Source organism: Tauraco erythrolophus, chromosome 3 (assembly GCF_009769465.1).
Source record: "Tauraco erythrolophus isolate bTauEry1 chromosome 3, bTauEry1.pri, whole genome shotgun sequence".
In the NCBI taxonomy this organism is placed as follows: domain Eukaryota; kingdom Metazoa; phylum Chordata; class Aves; order Musophagiformes; family Musophagidae; genus Tauraco; species Tauraco erythrolophus.
The window spans coordinates 81,074,602-81,097,605 of record NC_141467.1 but is presented as its reverse complement, the minus strand read 5'-3'; the positions used below and the strand labels follow the sequence as shown (position 1 = coordinate 81,097,605).

The 23,004-nt window shown below is 36.5% G+C and overlaps 1 protein-coding gene across 6 annotated transcripts in view; it reads right to left on the bottom strand.

Annotated features, from left to right (window-relative positions):
• The window catches only part of VPS13B (vacuolar protein sorting 13 homolog B), a 500,947-nt gene that overhangs the window by 325,813 nt on the left and 152,130 nt on the right, over positions 1-23,004 (bottom strand). For all 6 annotated transcript variants that reach the window (XM_086608763.1, XM_086608762.1, XM_086608766.1 and 3 more), the window contains exons 18-19: positions 14,125-14,259; positions 13,152-13,325 (exon numbers count right to left, since the gene is read on the bottom strand). In XM_086608763.1, the coding sequence (XP_086464889.1) occupies positions 13,152-13,325; positions 14,125-14,259 (309 nt within the window). The remainder of the gene's footprint in view (positions 1-13,151; positions 13,326-14,124; positions 14,260-23,004) is intronic.

Here is a 23,004-nt window from a genome sequence, read left to right as displayed (position 1 = left end):
AACTCCAGTTGTGCTTTATTTCCTCAAAGCCAGGATTGAAACACCACCGTAACTGATCCTGAGTTATAGCAGCTCCCAATATCACAGCATTCACTTGCAAGTTTCACTATGGGACCTCACAGAAAATGAATGAAAAACATCTTGTTCCCTTAGCATTACCTCATGCTACTTTTGTACAAATATACTTCTTAATTACTAATTCCTATGCTTTTAAAAACAAATATTCTGGAGTCACTTGCTCAAGTATATTCACACCTCAATATACAGAAACCATTTATTGGAGCTAGCTGATTGCTGTCACTAGAAGGGGTAACAAACTGTTGCAGCTAAAGCCAAATAGAGCCAAGCCACAATCAAGGCTGTGAGGGTTAGTGCATCCTTCTTGCAAAACCCCTCCATCACCCTCTCAGGGCAGCCCATTAGAGTATGTCAGTGGAGAAGAGTAATGCAAACCATTCCAAAATGTTCCATTTTGCACAACAGTGTAAGATACATACAGTCCTCCCTGGCTATGTCTCCAACACCTTTATTAGTGATGCCTCGGACAAGCATTAGTGAAGATTTTAACCATTATCCTTTTACCTTTAAGGCGGATTACTCTTGCCTCTCCACTTTCCCATTAACAGGAAGGACGGCACAATCTCTGAGTTTGTAGCTTAAATTGCTGCCATTGTGTAGCAAACATCTGCTCCTTCCATCACGATTTTGAGAGAGTGATTTTCCAGAGCAAAAAACAAGTTTGTATGGTGCATGTTAGAGATGCCCTGTTCCAGGAAACAGACGGAAATGAAATACGAGGAATCTTAATTCTACTTGTAACAGAAACAAGGCAAAAACTACTTGACCAACTCCTGAACAGTCCTTAAGTGAGGAGCACTCCTGCAGTCTCACCAACTGCTGTAAGACGATCATGAGTATCCCAGGATAGATAGAACTAAGTGTTCAAACGGCTCTTGAAAATAGAGTCTTTAACTGAAGATGCAACGATTAAAATAATACTAACCTTGGTTAATAATTAAATGATCACATCTCCCTTCAGACTAAAACCAAACAGCTAGTAGCTGACATCTCACTTGAATCTTTTACAGCTGCTCTAAAAGAAAGACTTTAGACATTTGAATGCCTTCATGCATCTTATTTTCCCAGGATTTCAAAGTCCACATCCAGGCTGCTGCTCAGCCATTATAAATGAGTAATTCAAGTAGGGCATGACTGCTTCTTGTATTAACTCGATAAAGATGTTTCATTCGAAGTGCATCAACAGTTGTGTTAAGTCTGTCCTTTCATGGGCTTATACTTATTCTGTGTCATGTTACCAGTGAAGAAATTAAAAAGTATTATTGGCTTCAAATTATTCTAAAAGTCTTTACATAAATATAGTTAGTATTATGAAGATTATTATTATGTCTTTATTACACCTGTTTTCAAAACTCCAAAATACACCAAATGAAATACACCTTAAAATTATTTTCTTGGTTTTAATTTTATCAACTGACTGCAATCTGCACTAAAGTTTTACTTCATTAGTTTAGACATACAAATGCTTAAAAGACTGACATGTGCCCTTTAAAACACACGTTTTCAGAAAATTCCATTATACTCAAGATTACTTTATCTCTGTCAAATTTTCCAAAAATTAGTTTAAAAACATGAATTTAACATAACAGATTAATTTTAAGCTTATCATCTAATAAAGGATGTATTATCAAAGATGTACAAAACAACTACTTTGCAATAATTTTAGTATCTGAAAAACATTAATCCAGGGCTTGGGCTAAGATCTCTTTCAAATACTATGAAGACATATTGAATATCTTTCGTTTTCTTGTATGAGTTTTCAGATCACAACCTAGAGAGAAGATTTGCTCAATAATGAATTCCTCATTTTCTTATCACAGCAGGGACATTTAATAGAGTACAAAATTAGAGGGAGAAGAGAATGCATATTCTGCTGCCATGAATTTACTTCCCTTGAATAGATATCCGTACGTGAACATAGTTATACTAAATATAAAAAAATATACTGTATAGACAATTTATTCAAAGCTCAATGAGGAAAAGATGTCCAGTTTATTTAAAAGATTATTAATTACATGTTACTGATTACCCTCTTTGCCATGGACAAAACAGAAAAGAACAATATCCAGAGGTGATGATCTATCACATGCACTCCATAACCCTGCTCACTAATGTTAAGCCAAACACCATATTTAATGCTTCACGAGATTCGATCATATCTTCTCTTGTATTTCCAATAAGAACTGTTTGTAGTTACAAACTTTTGATTATTTTTTCCATTTTAAGGAGGGGGAAAAAAAATCCCTATGATAGCAAGTTCTAATATTATACTTTATAGTCTATTTAAGCAATGTTTCTCTATGGTTTAAGTAGTTTTGTTCCAGAAATTAGAAGAGGCAGTCAGCCTCTGATTTATTCAGATTATTATTCTGATATCTGAAATTATTTATTTTCCTTTATTGTTTGTATCATATTATTAGAACATGGTCTTTTTCTCCTCTGGCATGACAGTCATCAACACTGAAATTCAAAAAGATGTGGCTCAAACTCCTATCGGTCTGACTCCTTTAATGTTCACCTTCCCACAGGCAGTGGGCTATTTTTCCAAGATTTCTGGACTAGGCATGTAGTGATAGGACAACAGACAACAGATTTAAACAGAAAGAGGACAGACTTCGACTAGATTTAAGGAGGAAATTCTTCACTATGAGGTGGAGAAGCACTAGAACGGGTTGCCCAGAGTTGTGGATGGAAGTGTTCAAGGCCAGGTTGGACGAGGCTTTGAGCAACCTGATCTAGTGGAAGGTGTCCCTGCCCATGGCAGGAGGCTTGGAACTAGATGATCTTTGAGGTCCCTTCCAAAACAATCATTCTATGATTCTATGAGGCATCATAGTCAAAGCTACTTCTCCATGTCGAGAAACGGCCCAAGAAGCTGTACAGTGACAGATGATGCACACAGGCTAAAACTGGAAGAGTCGGCAGATGTAGGCAGACTCTTACCGTGTCACCTGCAAGAGGTGACGTGTTTGTTCAGGACTCCCCATCCCTTCGGTTCTCATTGTTAGGGCATCCATCACTCTGTGTATAACCATGCAACAGTCTCATTAAGTTCAGATAGTACAACCCCAAAACAACCTGCTATTCTGCTTACAGACAAAGAATCAATTTTTTAAATCTCTTGGGGAAAATGAGAAATTTTTTTTTCAGATCAGTCTAGTTCATCTTGAAAACACATCAGGAATTAGGAAAACACTTAGGAAAACCAGACTTTTCATTAATTTACTGTGCTGTAAGTGGAGCTCAATATCAACAATTAGCAGCAGAAGAGTGTTTGAATAGGTAGTTAGGACTCAGGTCAGCAAATTGCTTTGCTCCAGCAAATGTTTCTGTCTTAAGTGAACCAGCTGCAAGATTAGGGCAACACTTAGAATTTTCTCCTTCAGACACAACATCAGAAAAACAAAGGTTTCCTCCTTTTCAAAGTGCCTTTTCCTCTACTGAAGAGTGTAAATCAGATTAAAATTGAGATTTAAAAAATATTTAGCTATTTAATTGAACTATATATCCACTATAATCCTATCACTGCATTTCTCAAATACGCAATCTGCATAGCTTTAGTACTCCACGTGATACTGAGAATGTCGAGACACCTCAAATACACAGTATTTCTGTTTGAAGTTGCTGTACTTACCTGTTTATAGATACTCAACATTGAATCCACACATTATGTAAGTAGGCTAATTTTAGCTATTAAATAGAACTGAAAAGTTACACAGTGCACTGTTTTCCTCATATCAATTTTCAGTATTTCTGCCGCCTTAGACAAGTACATACACAAGTATCTTGCACGTATTAGTTCTATTTCAATGCACAGGTAAAACGAAAACAAAATCAGCTCACATAGCACAGAAGTGATGAAATGGTCTAAAGGTTAAAAGCGACTTATAGTTCCTGCAGTACTAATATCTATACGGTTTGCAGATTTTTGATAAAAAAGAGATTGATTTTCTGAAGTTTCACAGCCCATGAAGAAAATTAAACTACTTTAAATTGTCCGAAGTTGGACACAAAGATAACCTGTCCAAAATCATTTTCAGTTTGGTCAACTGGGGATTGAGGTAGGGGAAGGACTCTTTACATTAGTGATGGGTGATAGAACAAGAGGAAATGGGTATAAGCTTAGTCAGGGGAGATTCAGGTTGGATGTTAGGAAGTATTTCTTCTCTGAAAGGGTTGTCAGCCACTGGAATAGGCTGCCCAGGGAGGTGGTTGAGTCCCCATCCCTGGATGTGTTTAAGAATAGGGTGGATGATCTACTTGAGGATATGGTTTAATGGGGATTAGGGATGGTTGGACTCGATGATCTCTAAGGTCTTTTCCAACCTAGAAATCTATGAATCTATGAATCTATGAACTATAGGAGTATGTCTTAGTTTGGGAATCATCACTGGGGTTACCTAGTTGAATAAAAAAAAAAAAAAAAAAACCCCAATACATTGTTAAGATTCTAACCTGCTTTTTATAAGAACTGTTGCTTTCTACATAAAACTTGGCAATGGCACTTTATTTTGTGACCGCAAGTGGCTATTTCTAAGATCATGGAAAGGAACTTCTGTGGGAACTTCAGGACACTACGTTCAGATGGAAGGAGACAATGTGGTTGAATACTCATTCTGCATATTTAAGACTGCATCCTAAATGAGACAGTACATTTGTGTGTATTATAACCAGAACATTGGAATCTTTGGAGTGATCTGTAGCTTCTTTTTAACCCACTACAGAGTTGAATCATGAAAATTACTGAAAAAAAATGTAGATTTAGAAACAAATGTATATTTACATCATAATTTCCACATTAAAAATAACATTGATACTTCATTTAATGCTGTTTTTCATCAAATGTGCTATATTTATTTTCAGTACCATGTTATTTAATCACTTCATATTAAAATTTGAAAAACAAAAATTGACATGGTCAAAATTAATTTATGTTTTACCAACAAAAGTCTACTGATTTTCAATGATATCTATTTAGCATTTCATTAACAAAAAAATAGCCATGTTACATGAATTTACATCACCAAAGTGGTGGTGAGAGCAAAATAATTCAATTATAAAACCTGGAAACAGTTTAAACATCATTTTAAAGTGAACAGTTACAGTCCCTTACGCCCATGTCTGGGAAGCGTCCAAATAAAAGTTAAAGATCCCATGGCATTTTTTTCAAAATGAGTAGGAGCTATCCCAGTATGTCGGCCAACATATATTTTCTCAATTAAAAACAGATTTCCATGTCCAAAGCTATGTGTCAGCAATTGCTGAGAGCATATGCCTGTCATGTTTCCAAAACTCTTTGCACCATCAGTAAGTATCTAGTCACCTTGCTGAATAATGCTTTTCCAGACGCCACAAGTGGAAAAGGTGAACCGCATTTTCATAAGTATATGAAGCATAGATACAGTATCCTATACTGTTATGGAAATGGAAGTTATCATTTGAACTCACATTTAGATTTTTTTTTTCATACCAGAAGTGTTAGATATGACTTTGGTGGCCATATGAAACACTTTGATATTGTCAGATTGTAAATGAACAGAAATCTATAGAACGCACATACATACACACAAAATAAAGGTAGCAGAAAATAAATCTCATATTTGCCATTCCGTAACATTTCCACATTTAATGAGCTTTCTTAACAACTCTTCTTTATTTTTCCGTTACTTCTACAGAATTTTCTAGGTTATGTTCTGTTTAAAGGAGAAGGTGGGGAGACTTCCTTTATGCCCTTTAAAGCCTGCATACCCCATACTATCCACCACTCAAGAGCTCAAATCTTCAGTTGCCAATACTGAAGCAAAAACTCCAGGGAGAGCTTTTAGCAACCTGAAGGGGGCTAGTATCTAAAGGGGGCCTACAGGAAAGCTGGAGAGGGAATTTTTACAAGGGCATGTAGTGATAGGACAAGGGGTAATGGATTTAAACTGAAAGAGGGGAGATTTAGATTAGATATAAGGAAGAAATTCTTCATTATGAGGGTAGTGAGGCACTGGATCAGGTTGCCCAAAGAAGTTGTGGATACCTCATCCCTGGAAGTGTTCAAGGCCAGGCTGGATGAAGCTTTAAGCAACACGATGTAGTGGAAGGTGTTCCTGCCCATGGCAGGGGAGTTGGAACCAGATGATCTTTAAGGTCCCCTTCCAAGCCAAACCGTTCTACGATTCTGTCCCAAGAACTACAAGATCAGCTACATAACCTATAGGCCAAACACTGTTATCCTGAGTTAAAAGAAAAGAGAGGCAATGAGTTTCTAAAGAAAAAGGTACAAACCTAGAGGAGAATCAGGCTTTCCAACTCCCTCACTCAACAGATTGCCTAGTGCAACATCTCAGGTTCCTGCTATTTGGAGTTGAGTCCCAATCTTCACTGTTCAAGTTTTGTTACTATTTTGCCATATTACCGAACTTTAAAGTGGTACTATTAAGAAAAGGAAATTGGAAAAAGGCAAAAGCCCTTTTTTGGCTTGAGATATTGCTCTGTTGACTTCCACAGTGCAGCTGAACAGTACACTTCAGTCAGTCAGGCTTGAAAGAAAACCAGAAGTATTTTCAGGGAACTTAACTACAAAGGCTGATTTCCTAACAACTGATAGGACAAAGTGTAGCTTGTTTTAAAAAAAAAAAAAAAAAAAAAATCAATTTTTCAAGTATCATTTTACAAATATTATTCTATTTACAATAGAATCCTATTTAGCCACAATTTCAGAATTGCAGGGTACATGTATTGCTGAAAGATTTATGTCATATCGAGAAAAACTGAATGTAACATACGTAGAGAGATGAAAACACCTCTTCCACAAAGAGGATTCGCAGTATTACTTGATGGAAAGTTGAACAGGCTGCCTTATTCCTGCATTGCACAATTATCTTTCTATAACCAGAACTTACTGCCCATTGCCAGAGTTATGCAACCCACTGGAAATAATGTTAATCTAGCCAGGGATATACAGTACGTCCCCCTCTGATGCTACTCCCATGGACATGACATGTATAATTGGAGCCAGTAGAGTAACAGACCGTGCTTGAAGACACGTTCACTTCCCTCTTAGAAAAAGTAGTAAGTGCTGGATCTTTCTAAGACAGTAGATACAGAGGTGATTCAGGTCTGGAAAAATATCTGACACTTAACCTGGCTGTAGCGCACAACATATTGGGGTGTGAGGGTAACGGGGAAGGATGAAACACTCACAAGCTGGTTAATGTACAAAACAAAATGCATTTTTAAAGTGGCTTTTACATTCCGATAGGTACTAACTTGCGTTTACCACTGTTATCAACTTGCTCTTCCCTACACCATCCTCCCGTCCTGAAACACTCAGTAGTATCACCATCTGTTGCCCTCACTTGAACTTGTGATGAAATTAAGAGATGTCAGACATTTTGTTTACTACAACCAACTAATTTCAAATTCCTAAGAGAGAGAGAAAGTGAAGGAGAAATTGCATTACCACAAAATACTCTGCCCACAAGTTTTGTAACTTGGCAAAATTCTAATTTTAGCCTCACAGTTCAGGCAGTTGAACTGTTATTTTAAATTGAATCTTGAAAACTGCAGGACATTACTAGAAAAATTCTTCTAAAAATGTGTACTTATCTGAATTTAGATTCACCCTACTACAACCTAAGTACTACATACTGTGTTTTCAGTAACTTATACCATTAGCATTCATATTTTTCCAAGGAAAAATATGAGAATAAGCCACATTTTAAAGGCAATTAAGAGGCTATAAATGCTGTATGCTGCAAGAGCACAGTTCTCAAAAGACCAGAGTCCTGGCAACTATCATAATCCTTTTGAAATTGTTCATATTAAGATTAAAGATCACTTTGTTCCTCTATTCCCACAACGAGTTGGTATGGTAAAAAGATCAGTCCCCTAGTTTTATATGTAACATCTTTAACATTTGCTCTCCTTTCTGTGCATGTGATTAAATGTAACATTTTGAAATCCCAAAGTTCTGAGAAAAACATAAATCCTTGTCCACAGCTGCTGTTTGACTCTGGAAACACATGCATTTTCTTTTCAAGCATCTACCATCAAAAAATCCCAAAGGACTTGAACTGGAGAACACCTGCATCTCTTCATTTAGTTCCAATAACAGAGTCTAAACTTCAAAATTACAAAAATAGATGCTCTGTTCAGCTGCAGTTACATTCTGCCCCTAATTCCCGTGAACAAAAATGCTAAGAGCATGAAATCATTCAGGCAAGCTCTGTCATCGAGAGGATAAGATTTTTTGCACCAGAAGCCCAGTGGGAACTTGATAGAAAACTGGCAACAATAACAGATAAAGTACATAGTGAAATCCTCAGGGAGAGAAAAGGAAATGTAATAAGATAGATGGGTATAATTTTTACACATTTATGCCTAAACCACGAATGTGAACTGTCTTTAATTACTCCAATATAGTAAGCATTTTTACTCATTCATTGTGTCAAATCTTTCCCAAGTACTTCAAATAGGTTTTCAGAATTCTCTTTAACAAGGTTTTTTTATTTATTTATTTACTAGCACAAGCACTTACTTAAATTAGAACTGAGAACTTAAAAGAGCATAGTTTTTCCAGCCTTAAAATCCAGATTTTGCAGTATCTCCAGCCTAAGTAGTCAAAATTAAATAAAAATGTCAATGACAGGAGGGTTTTAACTATAAGTAAGGGGGAGTTGGGGCATATATAGGTGTGCACGCATAAAAACAAACGTATGTAAAATCTCTCACCTCCTTTCAGATACTTTGTAACAGAGAAAATCAGACAGTTTATGACACGAAAAAAATAATGTTTCTGCTGGTAGAAGATTTACAGCACTTTTTTCACATTTGAAGATATGATTTTGTCAGTCTCTAAAAATATTTTCACTTCATAAATTATTTTTTCTTTATTGGGGGAGGTGGGGGAGAATGGAGTGATCTTATCTAAGCTTTAAAAATATTGACAGTGGAAAAAAAAATAAACTGAAAAATCTTTGGAAGTTTAAGAAAAACACCACTTAAATGAAAAATTACCAACTTTTACAAGGTTGAATATTTTCTCTTCAGCCTTCATGCAGCTTTCACAAACTAAAGAAGTCTTCTCACTCTTACTTTGCTCCACTGGGTGTATCAATTTACCACACGAGCATGATATTAATACAGGTACTTCTGTTTACTCCCTTATTTCACTGCTGCATTACTGAATATTTAAGCTGATCTCCAAGAAAACTTTATTAAATGTATTTTTTATTTTAGTTCCTCTTGATTTACATGTAATAAAGCTCTCCATACACCAGCTGTGCATGCACTCCCAATTATTCAATATGGCAAACCAAACAGAGCTTTATCAGCTCACCTCATCTATTCAAACAGCTGCTCATAATTAAATACTAACACCAGCGTTCATTTTGAAATCTCACTATTTCTCTCAAAGGCCAGGTGAAACAAGCAAGGTCTGCAGCTTGCTCCGAAGGTTAATAAAGTCAGGGTTATTTCAGAGAAGCAGTAAGACCACCTTCCCAAGCCCTGGGTAATGGAATAGTCTCCTCTCTCGTATTTATTTTATATGCTGCAGTTTAGATAAAGACTGGGGAACATATACACTGGTTTTCACAACTATGCACAGAGATATCCAGGACAGTTTTTCCTACAATAAAAGTATCCAAAATTAAAGGCACCACTGTGTAGACTTGTATTTAAGGACTAAACAAAATCATATTTATATTCTGTGGCCCTAAATACTTCCTCTGCCATAGGTGGATCAGTATTCCACTGCGCTAATGACACTTTGTGCACCACACCGTAAAATACTCTTGCTGAGTAATCACCAGTATATGCACTTGTTATACGTAATACTTGGCCTGTATATGCTATACATCGCACACTTTAACACTGACCTTGTTAGAATTACACTTTATAGAGTTTTTGCCTTTGCTGGTTATACTCAATGTAGTATGGTAATACTAGAACAGTATTTTTTTTCCTCTTCCTCTCAGCAGTAACAGGTGAAGCAGCAAGAAATAAAATACTAGTGTAAAATGCTTTATCGCTCAAATTGTAAATACACACTCAATCTTTGCAGGGCCACCTACAGACAAAGCAGTAAAAGCAAGCTGCACAACCCTCCTAGCCACCCTGGATCGTATGGTTCGAGTAGTACAAGACAGTAGACAGCTGCAGACTCAACAGAGCGAGGAGGAAGAAAGGTCCCCTACCCGTTCTCCACGTAAATACGCCCTGATTTATTCGAGAACCTCATGTCATTTGCACAACCTCCTGACATTTTATATCCAAACAACTGCTTTGATTTTAGACCAGGCTGTTCTCAACTCAACTTCACAGATGCATAATGAATTAATTAGTTACTCTTCCTTCACTAATTTTTATATAAGCAGAAAATTTTTAAGTCACATACGGAGTGTGCTGTATTCCAAGATTCATCCAGAGTATCCAGAAATTCCCCTGCAATTCTCTCAGTTTTACACAATAAAAGATATTATATTTCTGTTCTTAACGAAGGTGGCTGACTTGCAGATCTTGAGCTTTTTACAGGTCCAATGCATCCCCCTGCCCTGCTGCACAATGTGACCAGCAGCTCCACTGACATTGAGCTTGCAAAGTTTTCTGGATCCTTGTATATGGGGAGAAGTAAACTGCATTTACCTTACAACTTATGCAATCCCACCAAGCTAGAACTGCTGTCCCCCTTAGCTCTTCCGAGGAACCATGTGTGTATTTTGAGCGCGTCAGCTGTACAGCTATTTGTATATGCACTTTACTGTAGAGTTAGAAGACTTGGCCAATCCTGGTCTTATCTCCAATCTGAAAACACTGAACGATTCTAGGTTATTTTTCTCATCTCTCCTGAACAGCTTTTTTCATTCTTTCTACAAGCAGGCTGCATGACTCTCTTCCCTCTTCTCTGTAGTCAAATTCCTATTCCAGAACATCATTATCTAACAGTATTAGGATAAAGCACTCAAATAGCACAACTCCAGTACTGCACAATCATCTCCAGCAGTACAGCTCTAAACGACCCTTTTATTCCCCTGAGGCATAAGTTGAATTTGCTGTCAAATTATCCAGTATAGCTTTCTTAATTCCCAGAAGTGACTGCAACTGACAGCAAAAGCATTTTTATGCTCTCAAATCACTTCATGTTTTCTCTCCATGTAGTTTTCACAGTCGTAATGAAAAGGATAGCCACAACTCTCTTATTAAACTGCCTCAGTTCCTTCAGCAAGTATTTGAGAGCGAAGGCTTTAATTAAGTCCCTCATCCTTTGCATAGAACCTGAGATAATTTAAACACTGATGTTTCCTAGTTTAATTTATATTTAAAAAAAACAAAACAAACCAACAAAACAAAAAACACCAAATCATTTGCATTACACTATTCCTCATGTGCACTGGGACCAAAGCTTTAACACAGTCAGCTTTCCTCTCTCATTTGTCAGGCACAGGTGCCACCTTACAGATCTGGAGAAGCAGAGCTAGAGTCTGAGCATGCAGGTTAGCGACTACCATGGAGTATACAGAATCCATACAACTTTCCTGAGGCACTGGGGTGAAGCATCCAGTAAATTTTCAGTTCTAAAACGTTAGCATTTTGAAGTATCTCCACTCATCTACAAAACAGGCACCACAGACATTTGTCTACTACAACCCAATTTTCTGCCTCTCAAAGTCACTGCATATGAGTCTGGCCGGCGCTTCATTTGTCAGTGCCTTAATTCTCGTGGGCATCTCCTGTCACAACCTATCAAGCAGTCTCTGCTTTCTAATTGGACTATCCATAACACCGATGAGCTAAAATGTATGTGATCACTGTGGCCTGAAGCAAAAACATTTAAAACCTATTTAAGTGAGACAAAAGGTGCAACAGATATGCATGGATCTGAATCATTCAGAGACTGTTGAATCATGAATTGCTTTTCAACAATGTTTTAGGGGCAGAAACTTAAGATAATTGTTCTGAAAACACTGCTATAAATATTTCCAACATGATGCTTTCCAAGAAATATACAAGTACAGTTACCGAAAAAATAACCTAACAACTGCTGGAGTGCACAGTGCTTACAAATATTTACTTTGCATAAGAATCAAATGTTGCTTGTATATGCACATAAAAATTACAAAGATGGTAATAAATTCACTGTTACTTTACAGACTAATGGCACTCAACAACATGAAAAAAATTAAGAGAAAAAAAGCACACTTCAGTTTACTTTTGTGTTTCATAATACTGTGGTCAGCTAATTCTTTTTCTTTCCCTGAACTAGACGCTTTTTTGGCTTGTTTTTTTTCCCCTATTTGATTTCACTCTTAGAACTGCAACAGGATAAACTTTTAAAAATACAAAAGCATGACTTAAAATGCATCATATCGACAGGAAAACCTAGACCCATGTGTATTTCACAAACTATATTATATTTATTTTAAACTAGATACATTTCAAAATTGTCAGTGTTTCTTAAAACAGGTCAATGTTTTATTTAAAGCCCACAGAAACCATAAGAATGTCAGGTAAGAGTATTTATACCCAGAAAATCAACATCACCCTTAAATTATCCAAGCAGCCAATATTAACTTGTTTTTCATTTAATTCCACCACAAGTTTGATGATGTCAAATGTGTGCTCTGTAGCATTTTTTAAATGCTTTTTATTATTAAGCAATTTTATTATAAAAAATTCTTAATTTAATTATAAATTATGCTGCAAATTTATATCAATCATTTTGAATTCAGTATGTCAACTTCTGTATAAGAAGCTCAACCCAACAGATAAAGGGAGAAAGAACAGAACTAATATTCTCAATATGGATCCTGCCCCCTCAAAAAAGTTTACAAAAGGTTCTGTATAAATAATTTAAAACGCGACCAAAGTCAACGAAGCATTCCCTATTGAAGCAGACATACATTGAAATGCTGCTTTTAGTTTTGGTGTCTCACAGTGAGCTAAAGTAAAAGTATAATGTGGTGCAGCATGTGAAAAAGATACTTGGGCATTTGGCACATTTTATGTCAAGCCCCTTGTTTGAAAATTAAATTGGATAGGAAAAATGTAACGCGATACCAGCTTAACAAGAGTTTTGCACTTACCAGAATTATGGCAGTAGTCCATATACTGTGGAATTTGGATTGTAAAGGCTACCAAATCTGGAGCTAAGAGAGATTCTGGCTTTCTACTCTCATTGAGCCATTTACTGCTGTGTAAGTCTCTGGTGTCAGAAGGGCCTTGAATTAAAGGAATCAGCTTCTCTTTTCCACCATCACCTAAAATAGAGATTAGACTCTTTACAGCTTTTACTGTAACAAGATAAACTTTCAACACATAAACATTCACTACTCCAAAGAGAACAGCTATTAACATTGTAAGTAAAAAATTAAAATAGGAAATAGAAAGAACAATCTCATATAAACTATTAAATAACTTCCTTAATGCTCTCTTGTAAATGTCTTTACATCCAGGAGGACTTCAAATAAAGTAATCAATTCTATTTAAACTTTTAATTTCCATCCTAACTTCATAAAACAATTTCTTTAAAAATCATTTACATATCAGGAGATCATAGACATTGATTGGAAAAGTTCCTGCATGTTCTTCAAGAAAAATTCTACTAAAGAAATTTAAAAACTATTTATTACAGTGCCCTCAAATACTTCACAAGCAAAATACCTACTTGTAGCATTAATGGAAAATAAGACATTAAACAATAAACAGAATACATCAAAATTATGCTTTAAATAAAGCAAAATGCAAATATTCTGTGTAATATGAAAATGCAGAATTATTTCCGTTTTTAGTGATTTTAGATTAATATTCGTCCAGCTGAAAAAAACATCATCTTTACGTTTTTATTCAGTGTAAAAATTGACTATGCTTGGGCCAGACTGGATCATCCTGGCACACTTAACAATAATAATAATAAAAACCCCAAAACAGAATACAAAAAAACCTCTCTGATTCATAGGAACAATGAGTAAATTCTTGTTTCAGTAACTCTCCTTGTAAAAAGCAAGGCCAATTCTCCTATACAGGCAATAAAGTTTTACATGGTCCAGCTGCACATACCTGGGGCTTTGGCACAAATTTTTATTGATCCCACGGTCCCAGAGGCGCATTTGACCAATGATGTGCCGCAGTACTTCAATTCAACATTCTGGATTGAGCCCTCAAGAGTTGGCAGGGGATTCTTAGATTTCACACCTAATAAAAGAAAACTGCAAATGTACTAGCCTGTTGAATTTAAATATTTTTATATTCCTTCACCAAGGCATTTAAACTTAATTATACTTTAATTATCTACCTTAGATGTTCTTATAGCATTTTTGTTGTGATTCACAGTTTTTAAATGGAAATGAGAGAATGCTGCATATGGACATTTTAATACAAACAGTTACACATAAATTATATATAGATACTGTGAGGAAAACACACAAGGCCACTTAGAAACTGGAATAATAGATATGTATATATACACATACATACACTTTTGTGTTCACTTTATAAGTGGCACCTCAATTATTCTCTTTCATGTTTTTATTATGACCCTTTCATTTCAGGATCTTAAAATGACTAAGTGATTTCAGCTTACATTCAGACAACATTTTACTCAGTAGCAACGTAAAGCATTAAATCCATGCAGCTGAATGGCACAAAAGGCCAATGGCACACTTGCCATTTTTCAACAGAAACTGGAGTTCAAACCTTGCCTTAGGTCACAAGTGGAAATAAGTTTTGGTGGTCCTTCCTCAGCCCCGATTTGTGCACACCAGAAAACTACCACACCGGTTGAATGAAATCGGTGCTGCTGGCAGTCACTTCTGAAGAGCTGCCCAGAACTGTAGCGGCAGCAGCAGGAGATCTTACAAGTCAGGACTGAGATATGTTGGCAGAGCTTGAGGGCAGCCCCCAAAACAGCCCCAGAGCATGAGTGGAGGAAGCCAGCCCTCCTATTCTCTATAGCACTCCCTATCAGAAAAAAAAAACCCATAAACTTACTTCCAAATTAGAAAGAAATAGTTTCAACACCTGTAAGAAGTACGAAAGGAAAAACTAATAGAAGTTACCATTTTTTATGTTTTTTCCCCTCATGCAAAAGCGACTTGGAATTTGTCAGTTAAAATTGGCAAGCAGCTTGTTAATTATGCAAACATTAGTATAGTTATGGAACTGTTTCCTTGCATATGTAACATAGAATTTGTTCCAAAATCCATAATTATGTAAGGAAAGTATTACGTAATATCAGGAGAAGAAAAAAAAAAGGCATTTTGATATGTATTTCAAGACAGTTACACACATTAAAGAAACTTCATATATTCTCTATAGAATGAATGCTAGGGTTTTTGCGCAATCTCTAAAAGACTTAACCCAAAGAACAACCTTTAATATATATTAACTAGTTAAGAAAAATACCTTAAAAATGATAGGAAACAGAAAATTTAGGATTAAATCTGGTAATTGTGCTTAGTTCACTGTGCCTATTTCAGTTCATAAACATTGAAGTGTATTTGGTAGTGCATATAGTCTGGTAAGCAGACTTCTTGACATATATTTATTTAAGTTTTGTTTTGGTAAGACATTAAAATAATTTTTTAATAAAAAGTACTTTCCAAGGTAGGAACAAAGAAGCAGCATACAAAGGTACACATGGCATTTAATAAACCACATTGCCATGTGAAAGTAGGTTCCGCATGCTATGCATACCTCTAAAATTTTAACCTGTCTTCTTATGTTTGAGGTATGCCCAATCTTTTCATAATTTGTGATTCAGGAAGGCTTCAAGCTCAAAGAACATTCACTGCAACCCATTTATGTGCCTGCCACTACACCCCCCTATTGGTTCTCAGTCTGACATATCAGCTACCAGTTTTAGTCTTGTGAAAACACCCTCATTCCAGTCTTGCCCTGGGTAAGCGTCTTTTAAAGCTGAAAATCCCTTTCGATCTAAGGTGTGATATCAGACACAGCACGTTAATTTGTCAAAAAGAGATGGGTATCCGTACGCACTTCCTAGTCTTGGCTCTGCCTTCTCGTACTTCCTATAAACTTGTGCAAATAAAGGTGCTTTTTTTTTTTCTTTTTTTTTTTTTGGGGGGGGGGCGAGGGCTGGGAGAAGAAAAAAAAGAGAAAACAAAAAAAAAAAGTATGTTTTTCCCTGTCATCTGCCTAGTCCAAAACAAAGACTATGAAATACCATTAGTAGCAGCCAAGATCACAGTCAAAGCAAAACAAATTTGAGTTCTCAAATTTGTGATCCTCATCTTTCAAGTCTTCTCAAAACCGGTAGCTTCTTGCTGTTTCCATCTTTCAACAACTCTTCTAAGCCTTGAAATACAAGGTGTGATGTCCGATACATTTCTCTCACTTCACTATGGAAGATTAAGTACTTTTAAAACTAAATATTTTCCATCATGGAGTCCACTCTTAGATGCTTTACCCTGGACAACTTCTCTGCATTAAGACTAAAACTTTCCATATTAGTTACATGAGTAACTTGAATTTTATTTAGTATCATACTAGAAAACACGGAACAAAGTTTCATGCGATCATGCTCTCTATTTGTTTCTGTTCACTCCTACTCCCTCACCAAATAACTTCTGGACTCATTAATTTCAGCAAGATACGGCAGCATTAAAGACATTTATTTCCTACAATTTTCATGAAAACGTTGGTATATTTGTGCCGTTACCTGACCAATCAGCATATGCATCACAGTCAGCAACACATAGCTCAAACGAGCCAACACACTGTTCTTCACCCAGCCAGCAGTCAGCGATCATGATGGGAAGCTAGGAAAGCTGAATGGCTTAGTCTTGAAGAAACTCAAAAACCCTCAATACATGATCAAATTAAACTTGATAAATTTTTAATTTATACATTTGTTAATTTTATAAAATTAACAATTATATGATTAGCAACTATATCTTAATGCATACAAAGAAGTAAGTGATAGCAGTAAAAAGCTATTTCTTTCTGGAACACCTGTTAGATGGATAGGATGAACACTTTCTCAGTTGTTTTCAACTATTTGAAAAGAAAATAGAAAACTATTTGGAAAACACAGCATAATCATGCCCCTCTTCTTCTATGTCATTTTGACATGAAATGGTAACATCATCCTGCTCTTCAGTTTTAACACATCATACTAATCAAGGAGAAGTTGTAAGAAAAATTAATTCTGCTCATGTTTCACAGCTCTGGACTAGTGGATACTCAGAAAACCTATTTATTACAAATTCAAATCCTATACAGAGCTTACAATAAGGAATAAGAAACTCAGGATGTCTAACTAGACTTTCATCACGAAGAAAAAAAATCACCTGAACTTAAAGTGATTCCCCTCGACCAGTCGTGAGTCTCTTTTTCAAAGCACAGAAAGTTTAGAGACTTTTGGTGAATCATTTATAATGAATAGGTTTCATATAGGGAAACAGGACATTTTCTTCAGTTTCTGCAAATTTTTGGAAATGATGAACCATCCCTTATAAACTTGGCACGTTGCTCTATAGAGAAGAAAAGAAGCCTTGTTTCCTAGGTATGCCTCTGACCATCTGTAGTTTTCATCCCTGTAACTTTGGTTCCTCCCAAATATTCTCCCTCATTGATTTTATGATGATATTAACTTAATGAAAGATAAAGTCTCAACAGTTGTACACATAGCTAAAATATTCCTTAAATACCTACTTCATCAAACAAATGTTTGAGTGAAGACTGGGGCTCCCTTCCCTCCCCTCAATGTTTATAAACCTTCGAAGTAGTGTCTTCTCAAGGGATTGATTGAGAAAGAAGATGTTAAAACTCCTAGATAAGAACTGCTCCATGTCTCCAAACACTAACTCAAATTTAGGATGAAGACAAACACTCAGCAAGATTTCAATTAAGACATCGAGTATGAAATCAAAGAGGAACCAGGGAAATCAAATCTATCATTGCCAACAGCAACATTATCCAAATTCAACATCCTGCAAATGAAGCATGAGAAAGGCTTATTTCCAAGGTGCAAGACAACACAGTAGAATTTGTGCTATATTCACACTTCTGGAATCACATGTTCAAAAAACTGTGATTTACTTGACTTTGTTGCTAGTTTCGTCAAAATTGGACAACAGCGTACTCATGTTTGTTTTTCAGTATAGCTCACATTTTCTTTAGTTAATTCACTGTTTTCATCAGGAACATGGTAATCAAAGACTGTCTGGAGATAAAGAGATACATATACATGTCTCCACCAAATATAAGCCACAGCTGCTTCCAGATAAAAATGGCAATTTTCTAGTTGTGTGATTTTTGTACTGGAAACATCTTGCCCATAGTAGAACTATTTGCAGTAAAACACAAGTGTTTCTTTCCCAATATGTAACCATGTTTACACTTGGTTATCAAGCATAACCTGTTTTAGTTGAATTAGACAACCACACATAGAATATTACACATTACAAGACCTAAAAAGCTATTCTTTCCATACTGCAGAACCCCAAAACAGGCAGAAAAGGTTTTCTAACTTAAAATCTACTAAGCCTTGGCAATTTGCACCTTGCACACACTAACTCACTCGAATTTTAACTCCAAGCCTAAAGCTCCATTTCGTTCTAGAAACACACACAGAAGTATCACACCGTCAAGGAAGGTTCTCCCCCATTTTAAAGTAGGCATTCACATCCTCCCCACAACTTTTCTGGTCATAGCTCTAGTCCTCTCCAGGTACAGAACCCAACTATGCAGCTTGCACCAAGTTCCTGCAGTCAGTGACATTCTACGCTCAAGCAGGAAGGAATCAAATACCTAAAGGCAGGTCACAATTGTGGTTTTATAGATCAGCCCAAAATTTCTAACAAGCCTATTAATTCTGAGCAATCATTTAACTTAAGACCTGTTAAAAAAATGTTACTTAATTAGTGATTTTACCAATGGCCTACACATCTTGTTATCAATCTGTTCACAATAAGGTGAATTTGCAACGATTAATGGAAAACCAAGAGACAAAATCTCTTAGATCAACAGAAAAGACAGGAAACCAGGAAAGGAGGTATGTTACTGATGAGGACAAGAGTCAGGACTGCGTGCCGCCAAATCCCTGAAATACAATAAATAATTCTTTAGAAAGATCATAAAAGAGAGAACTGCAAAATATGAAATAGGAAATGAATAAGGCATGACTAAAACTTCTAGAAGCAGCTCCACATGAATTCTCCCCGTATTTAGGTTATGGCCTCAGAAGGAAAAGTTTCAATATTTAAAGCATTAAGTACCAATAAACTATGGTTTGGTAACATGATATAGTAAAAGATTGTCACATACATGTCAAAATGATTTCCAACTCAGTAAAAAGATCAATCCATGAAGAAAAGCAAGGAGCTATTAAAGCTATTAACGAAATGAACTAACATTTTGGCCTAAGTCTTACTGGAATCAGGAAAAAAAGGTCCAGGTTTTTTCAGAGAAACATGTACTTACGTTTTACATGAGTAACACAGAAAAGCTAGTAAACAGATCAAAGCCCATTTTCTTCATAACAGAGAAACCCCATTTTCTTCATAAGAGACACTCATTTGTGTTCAGTCCCTGCTTAAGCAGCGCCCTCAGTGAGAACTTCTGAAAGTCTGTAATGAACTCGGTTAGAGAGATGGCACTTCTGAGGAACTTGAAGCTAAAACCAAACTTAATTCCTTCCTCCTTGCAGCATGAACATAATTCAAGCCACAAAGACTAGCTCTAGCTGGCATCAGTCTTACTTCTCACATTCAAAGCATTAGGCAAGCATGAGCTTTCATGTCCTTCGTTACAGTAAAACAGCAGCAGCACAGGAACTTCAACATCTCTTTTGATCACTGTGCTTCCTCGCACACAACACCTGAAGAGAAAACACTGGGGGTTTGTGTTTGGGTTTTTTTTTTTTTAATTGGAAAAACAAAGAAAAAGAGAGAGATTATCTAAAATGTGGAAGTCAGATTACAAATACCTTCTCAGTTTTTTTTTTCTTTTATCACAACTAAATCTTTGTGATGAAGTTCTCCAAACATCTTTACTGTGTTCACAACTCCACATTTTTAATCTGTCACCAAAGTCTGCAAACCACATTTTGCAGCCCTAACGCAGACACTCACAGGCTGCTATTTTCTTCCTTCTTCAAAACAGTAATTCAGGTATCTTATTTTAAGGAGGTGTCAAGGGACAGGTCTATTTTTTTTTTTCTAACTCAACTTTATTTAGCATTACTATTCTGACTATCATAATTATTTATTTTCTTGTAACTGTGTCAACCAGTTTTCAGTCTACATACCACTACTCTAAGAAATTGTTTCATCCTCACCCACTCCCAAGATTCAACAGTGCAATAACAAAGATTACGGTAGACTTGTCTTGCCCCTAATGTACGGTAAGCTGGAAAGATTTTCAATGGTCTTGAGCTTCTTGTACCAAAGTTCACATCTAAAAAACTTGACCTAAAAAATAGCTCTGCTTTCATTCTCTCTTCAACCATTGGAACTCAAAGGAAAAGTAAATGCACTGAAATGTGAAAGCAGCTATTGACAGACTGAAATATTCTCTAAAGGTCAAGCTGCTTTCTTCCTGAGCAATAACAACAAAATTTTTATCCATTTAAGTATCTACCATTCTCTTCATCAGAACATAAATTGTGAAAACCATATGTATATACACACACTAAAAAAAAAAAAAAAAAAATACCCTCATGTACTTTCACTATTTCCACAGATTTCAGGGCCAAACACACAACCAGTCATACACTAGTGTTCACCTTGGAGATCAATATTAAAATCTCTGTAACTCACTACTTTAATCCTTAAACTGCCTGTAAACAAATGGCTTCTCCATTTCCTAAACCGTAAAAAAGACGTTGCGTCATCATTTAGTAATGGAGATTTAAATATTGCACAAAATTTCCCAGCTTGATAAAGAATAACAGTATTTCACCTACAGAGAGAATCATCTAAATCTGGCAAATCCCTGTTAGTACAATCCTGTTTCGAGACTTCACACAATAGCCGTAATACAGGTCCCCATCTGCCTTAATCCACAAATGTCTTGATTTTTCTAAAATTCTGCTTCAAATGATGAGTTAAGTAAGAAATCTGTAATTCAAAGACTGAAAACCAATATTGAAGAAATCTCAGAACATTTGGAATAATATGTCTAAGGCATTCTAGGCCAAAAGCACCTTTGAATGATTCTTTAATCATAATCTGGTTTAAGTGATTATCTAGTCAGATAAAACAACGCTATGATTTTAAATGTTCATAGAAGAACTAAACAGCTACCATTGGGAAAAAAACCAAAACAAAATAAAACAAAACAAACAAACCAACCCCAACTTTTCTGAAAACACAACAGAGCTGGGAAATGTTTCAGAACTCCCTTTACCCACTGTAGTAAGGCCGCCCAGCAAACATTCATGGACTTACTACAACAACCTATCAAAAGGAAAAGGATTATCCTGAAACATTCTCGATGGAGGGCACAGAAAAATAATCCATGCTTAGTCTGACTGCCGCTCCTTTTGGTCTAAATAGCCAGCATTCTGCAAAGGAATACCGCCTTCCATCTTTAAACATTTACAGTAGTTCAAATAGCTCTAAAACCTTGCTATGAAAAGTGTACTTTTGGTCAACTTATTAACATCATTGTGAACATTCAGGCTATTTGGGCATTGCCCATTACAAGCATACCTAAATGATGCTATTATTTTAGATTTAGTAACATGACAATGGTCAGGACACAGGATTAAAGTGGCTATAGTGGCACTGTTCCTGCTGTTGTAAACAAAGGTTTAAGAACAAGAAAAGGACTGATGTTCTTCTCTGTACAAGTCAATCGATGCATTTCAGATACTGCTGTATCATTTCAGACAAATGGTAGAAGCTCAAGTTAATGTATTAAAATAACTTTTCTCTTCCAAGAAAATGCAGAACAACTATCAGTATCTGAATTTTTAACTCTCGAAAAGCATGCTCTAACAGCCCTCATATTTATACACTGTCAGTAGGCAAATGCTAAAAATGACAGGGATGCAAACGCTTCAGGATACAGATAAACAGGAACTTGAGAAACTTTCATCATAAAGTATTTCAAGCAAGATCTTAAAGACAAACAGAAGGATAGAGGAAAAAGCTTACAGTTTCTACCTCTAGTAACAAACCCTTTAGTTGAATGCATGCACTCACAATCATTTACTTCCATCTTTTGAGAGCAGCCCTGAGGAAAAGGACTTGGGAGCGCTGGTGGATGAGAAGCTCAACATGAGCCGGCAATGTGCGCTGGCAGCCCAGAAAGCCAACCGTATCAACCTGGGCTGCATCAAAAGGAGCGTGGCCAGCAGGTCGAGGGAGGTGATTCTGCCCCTCTACTCAGCTCTCGTGAGACGCCATCTGGAATACTGTGTTCAGCTCTGGAGTCCCCAACACAGGAAGGACATGGAGCTGTTGGAGTGGGTCCAGAGGAGGGCCACGAAGATGATCTGAGGACTGGAACACCTCTGCTATGAAGACAGGCTGAGAGAATTGGGGCTGTTCAGCCTGGAGAAGAGAAGGCTCTGGGGTGATCTTATAGCAGCCTTCCACTACTTAAAGGGGGCCTACAGGAAAGCTGGAGAGGGACTTTTTACAAGGGCATGTAGTGATAGGACAAGGGGCAATGGATTTAAACTGAAAGAGGGCAGATTTAGATTAGACATAAGGAAGAAATTTTTCACTCAGAGGGTGGTGAGGCACTGAAACAGGTTGCCCAGAGAAGTCGTGGATGCCCCATCCCTGGAAGTGTTCAAGGTCAGGTTGGATGAGGCTTTGGGCAACCTGATGTAGTGTAGGATTTCCCTGCCCATGGCAGGGGGGTTGGAACTAGATGATCTTTGAGGTCCCTTCCAACACTAACCATTCTATGATTCTATGATCTTAGTCATATAAGCCTTCTATCCCTTTGAAACATGGTAGTTTT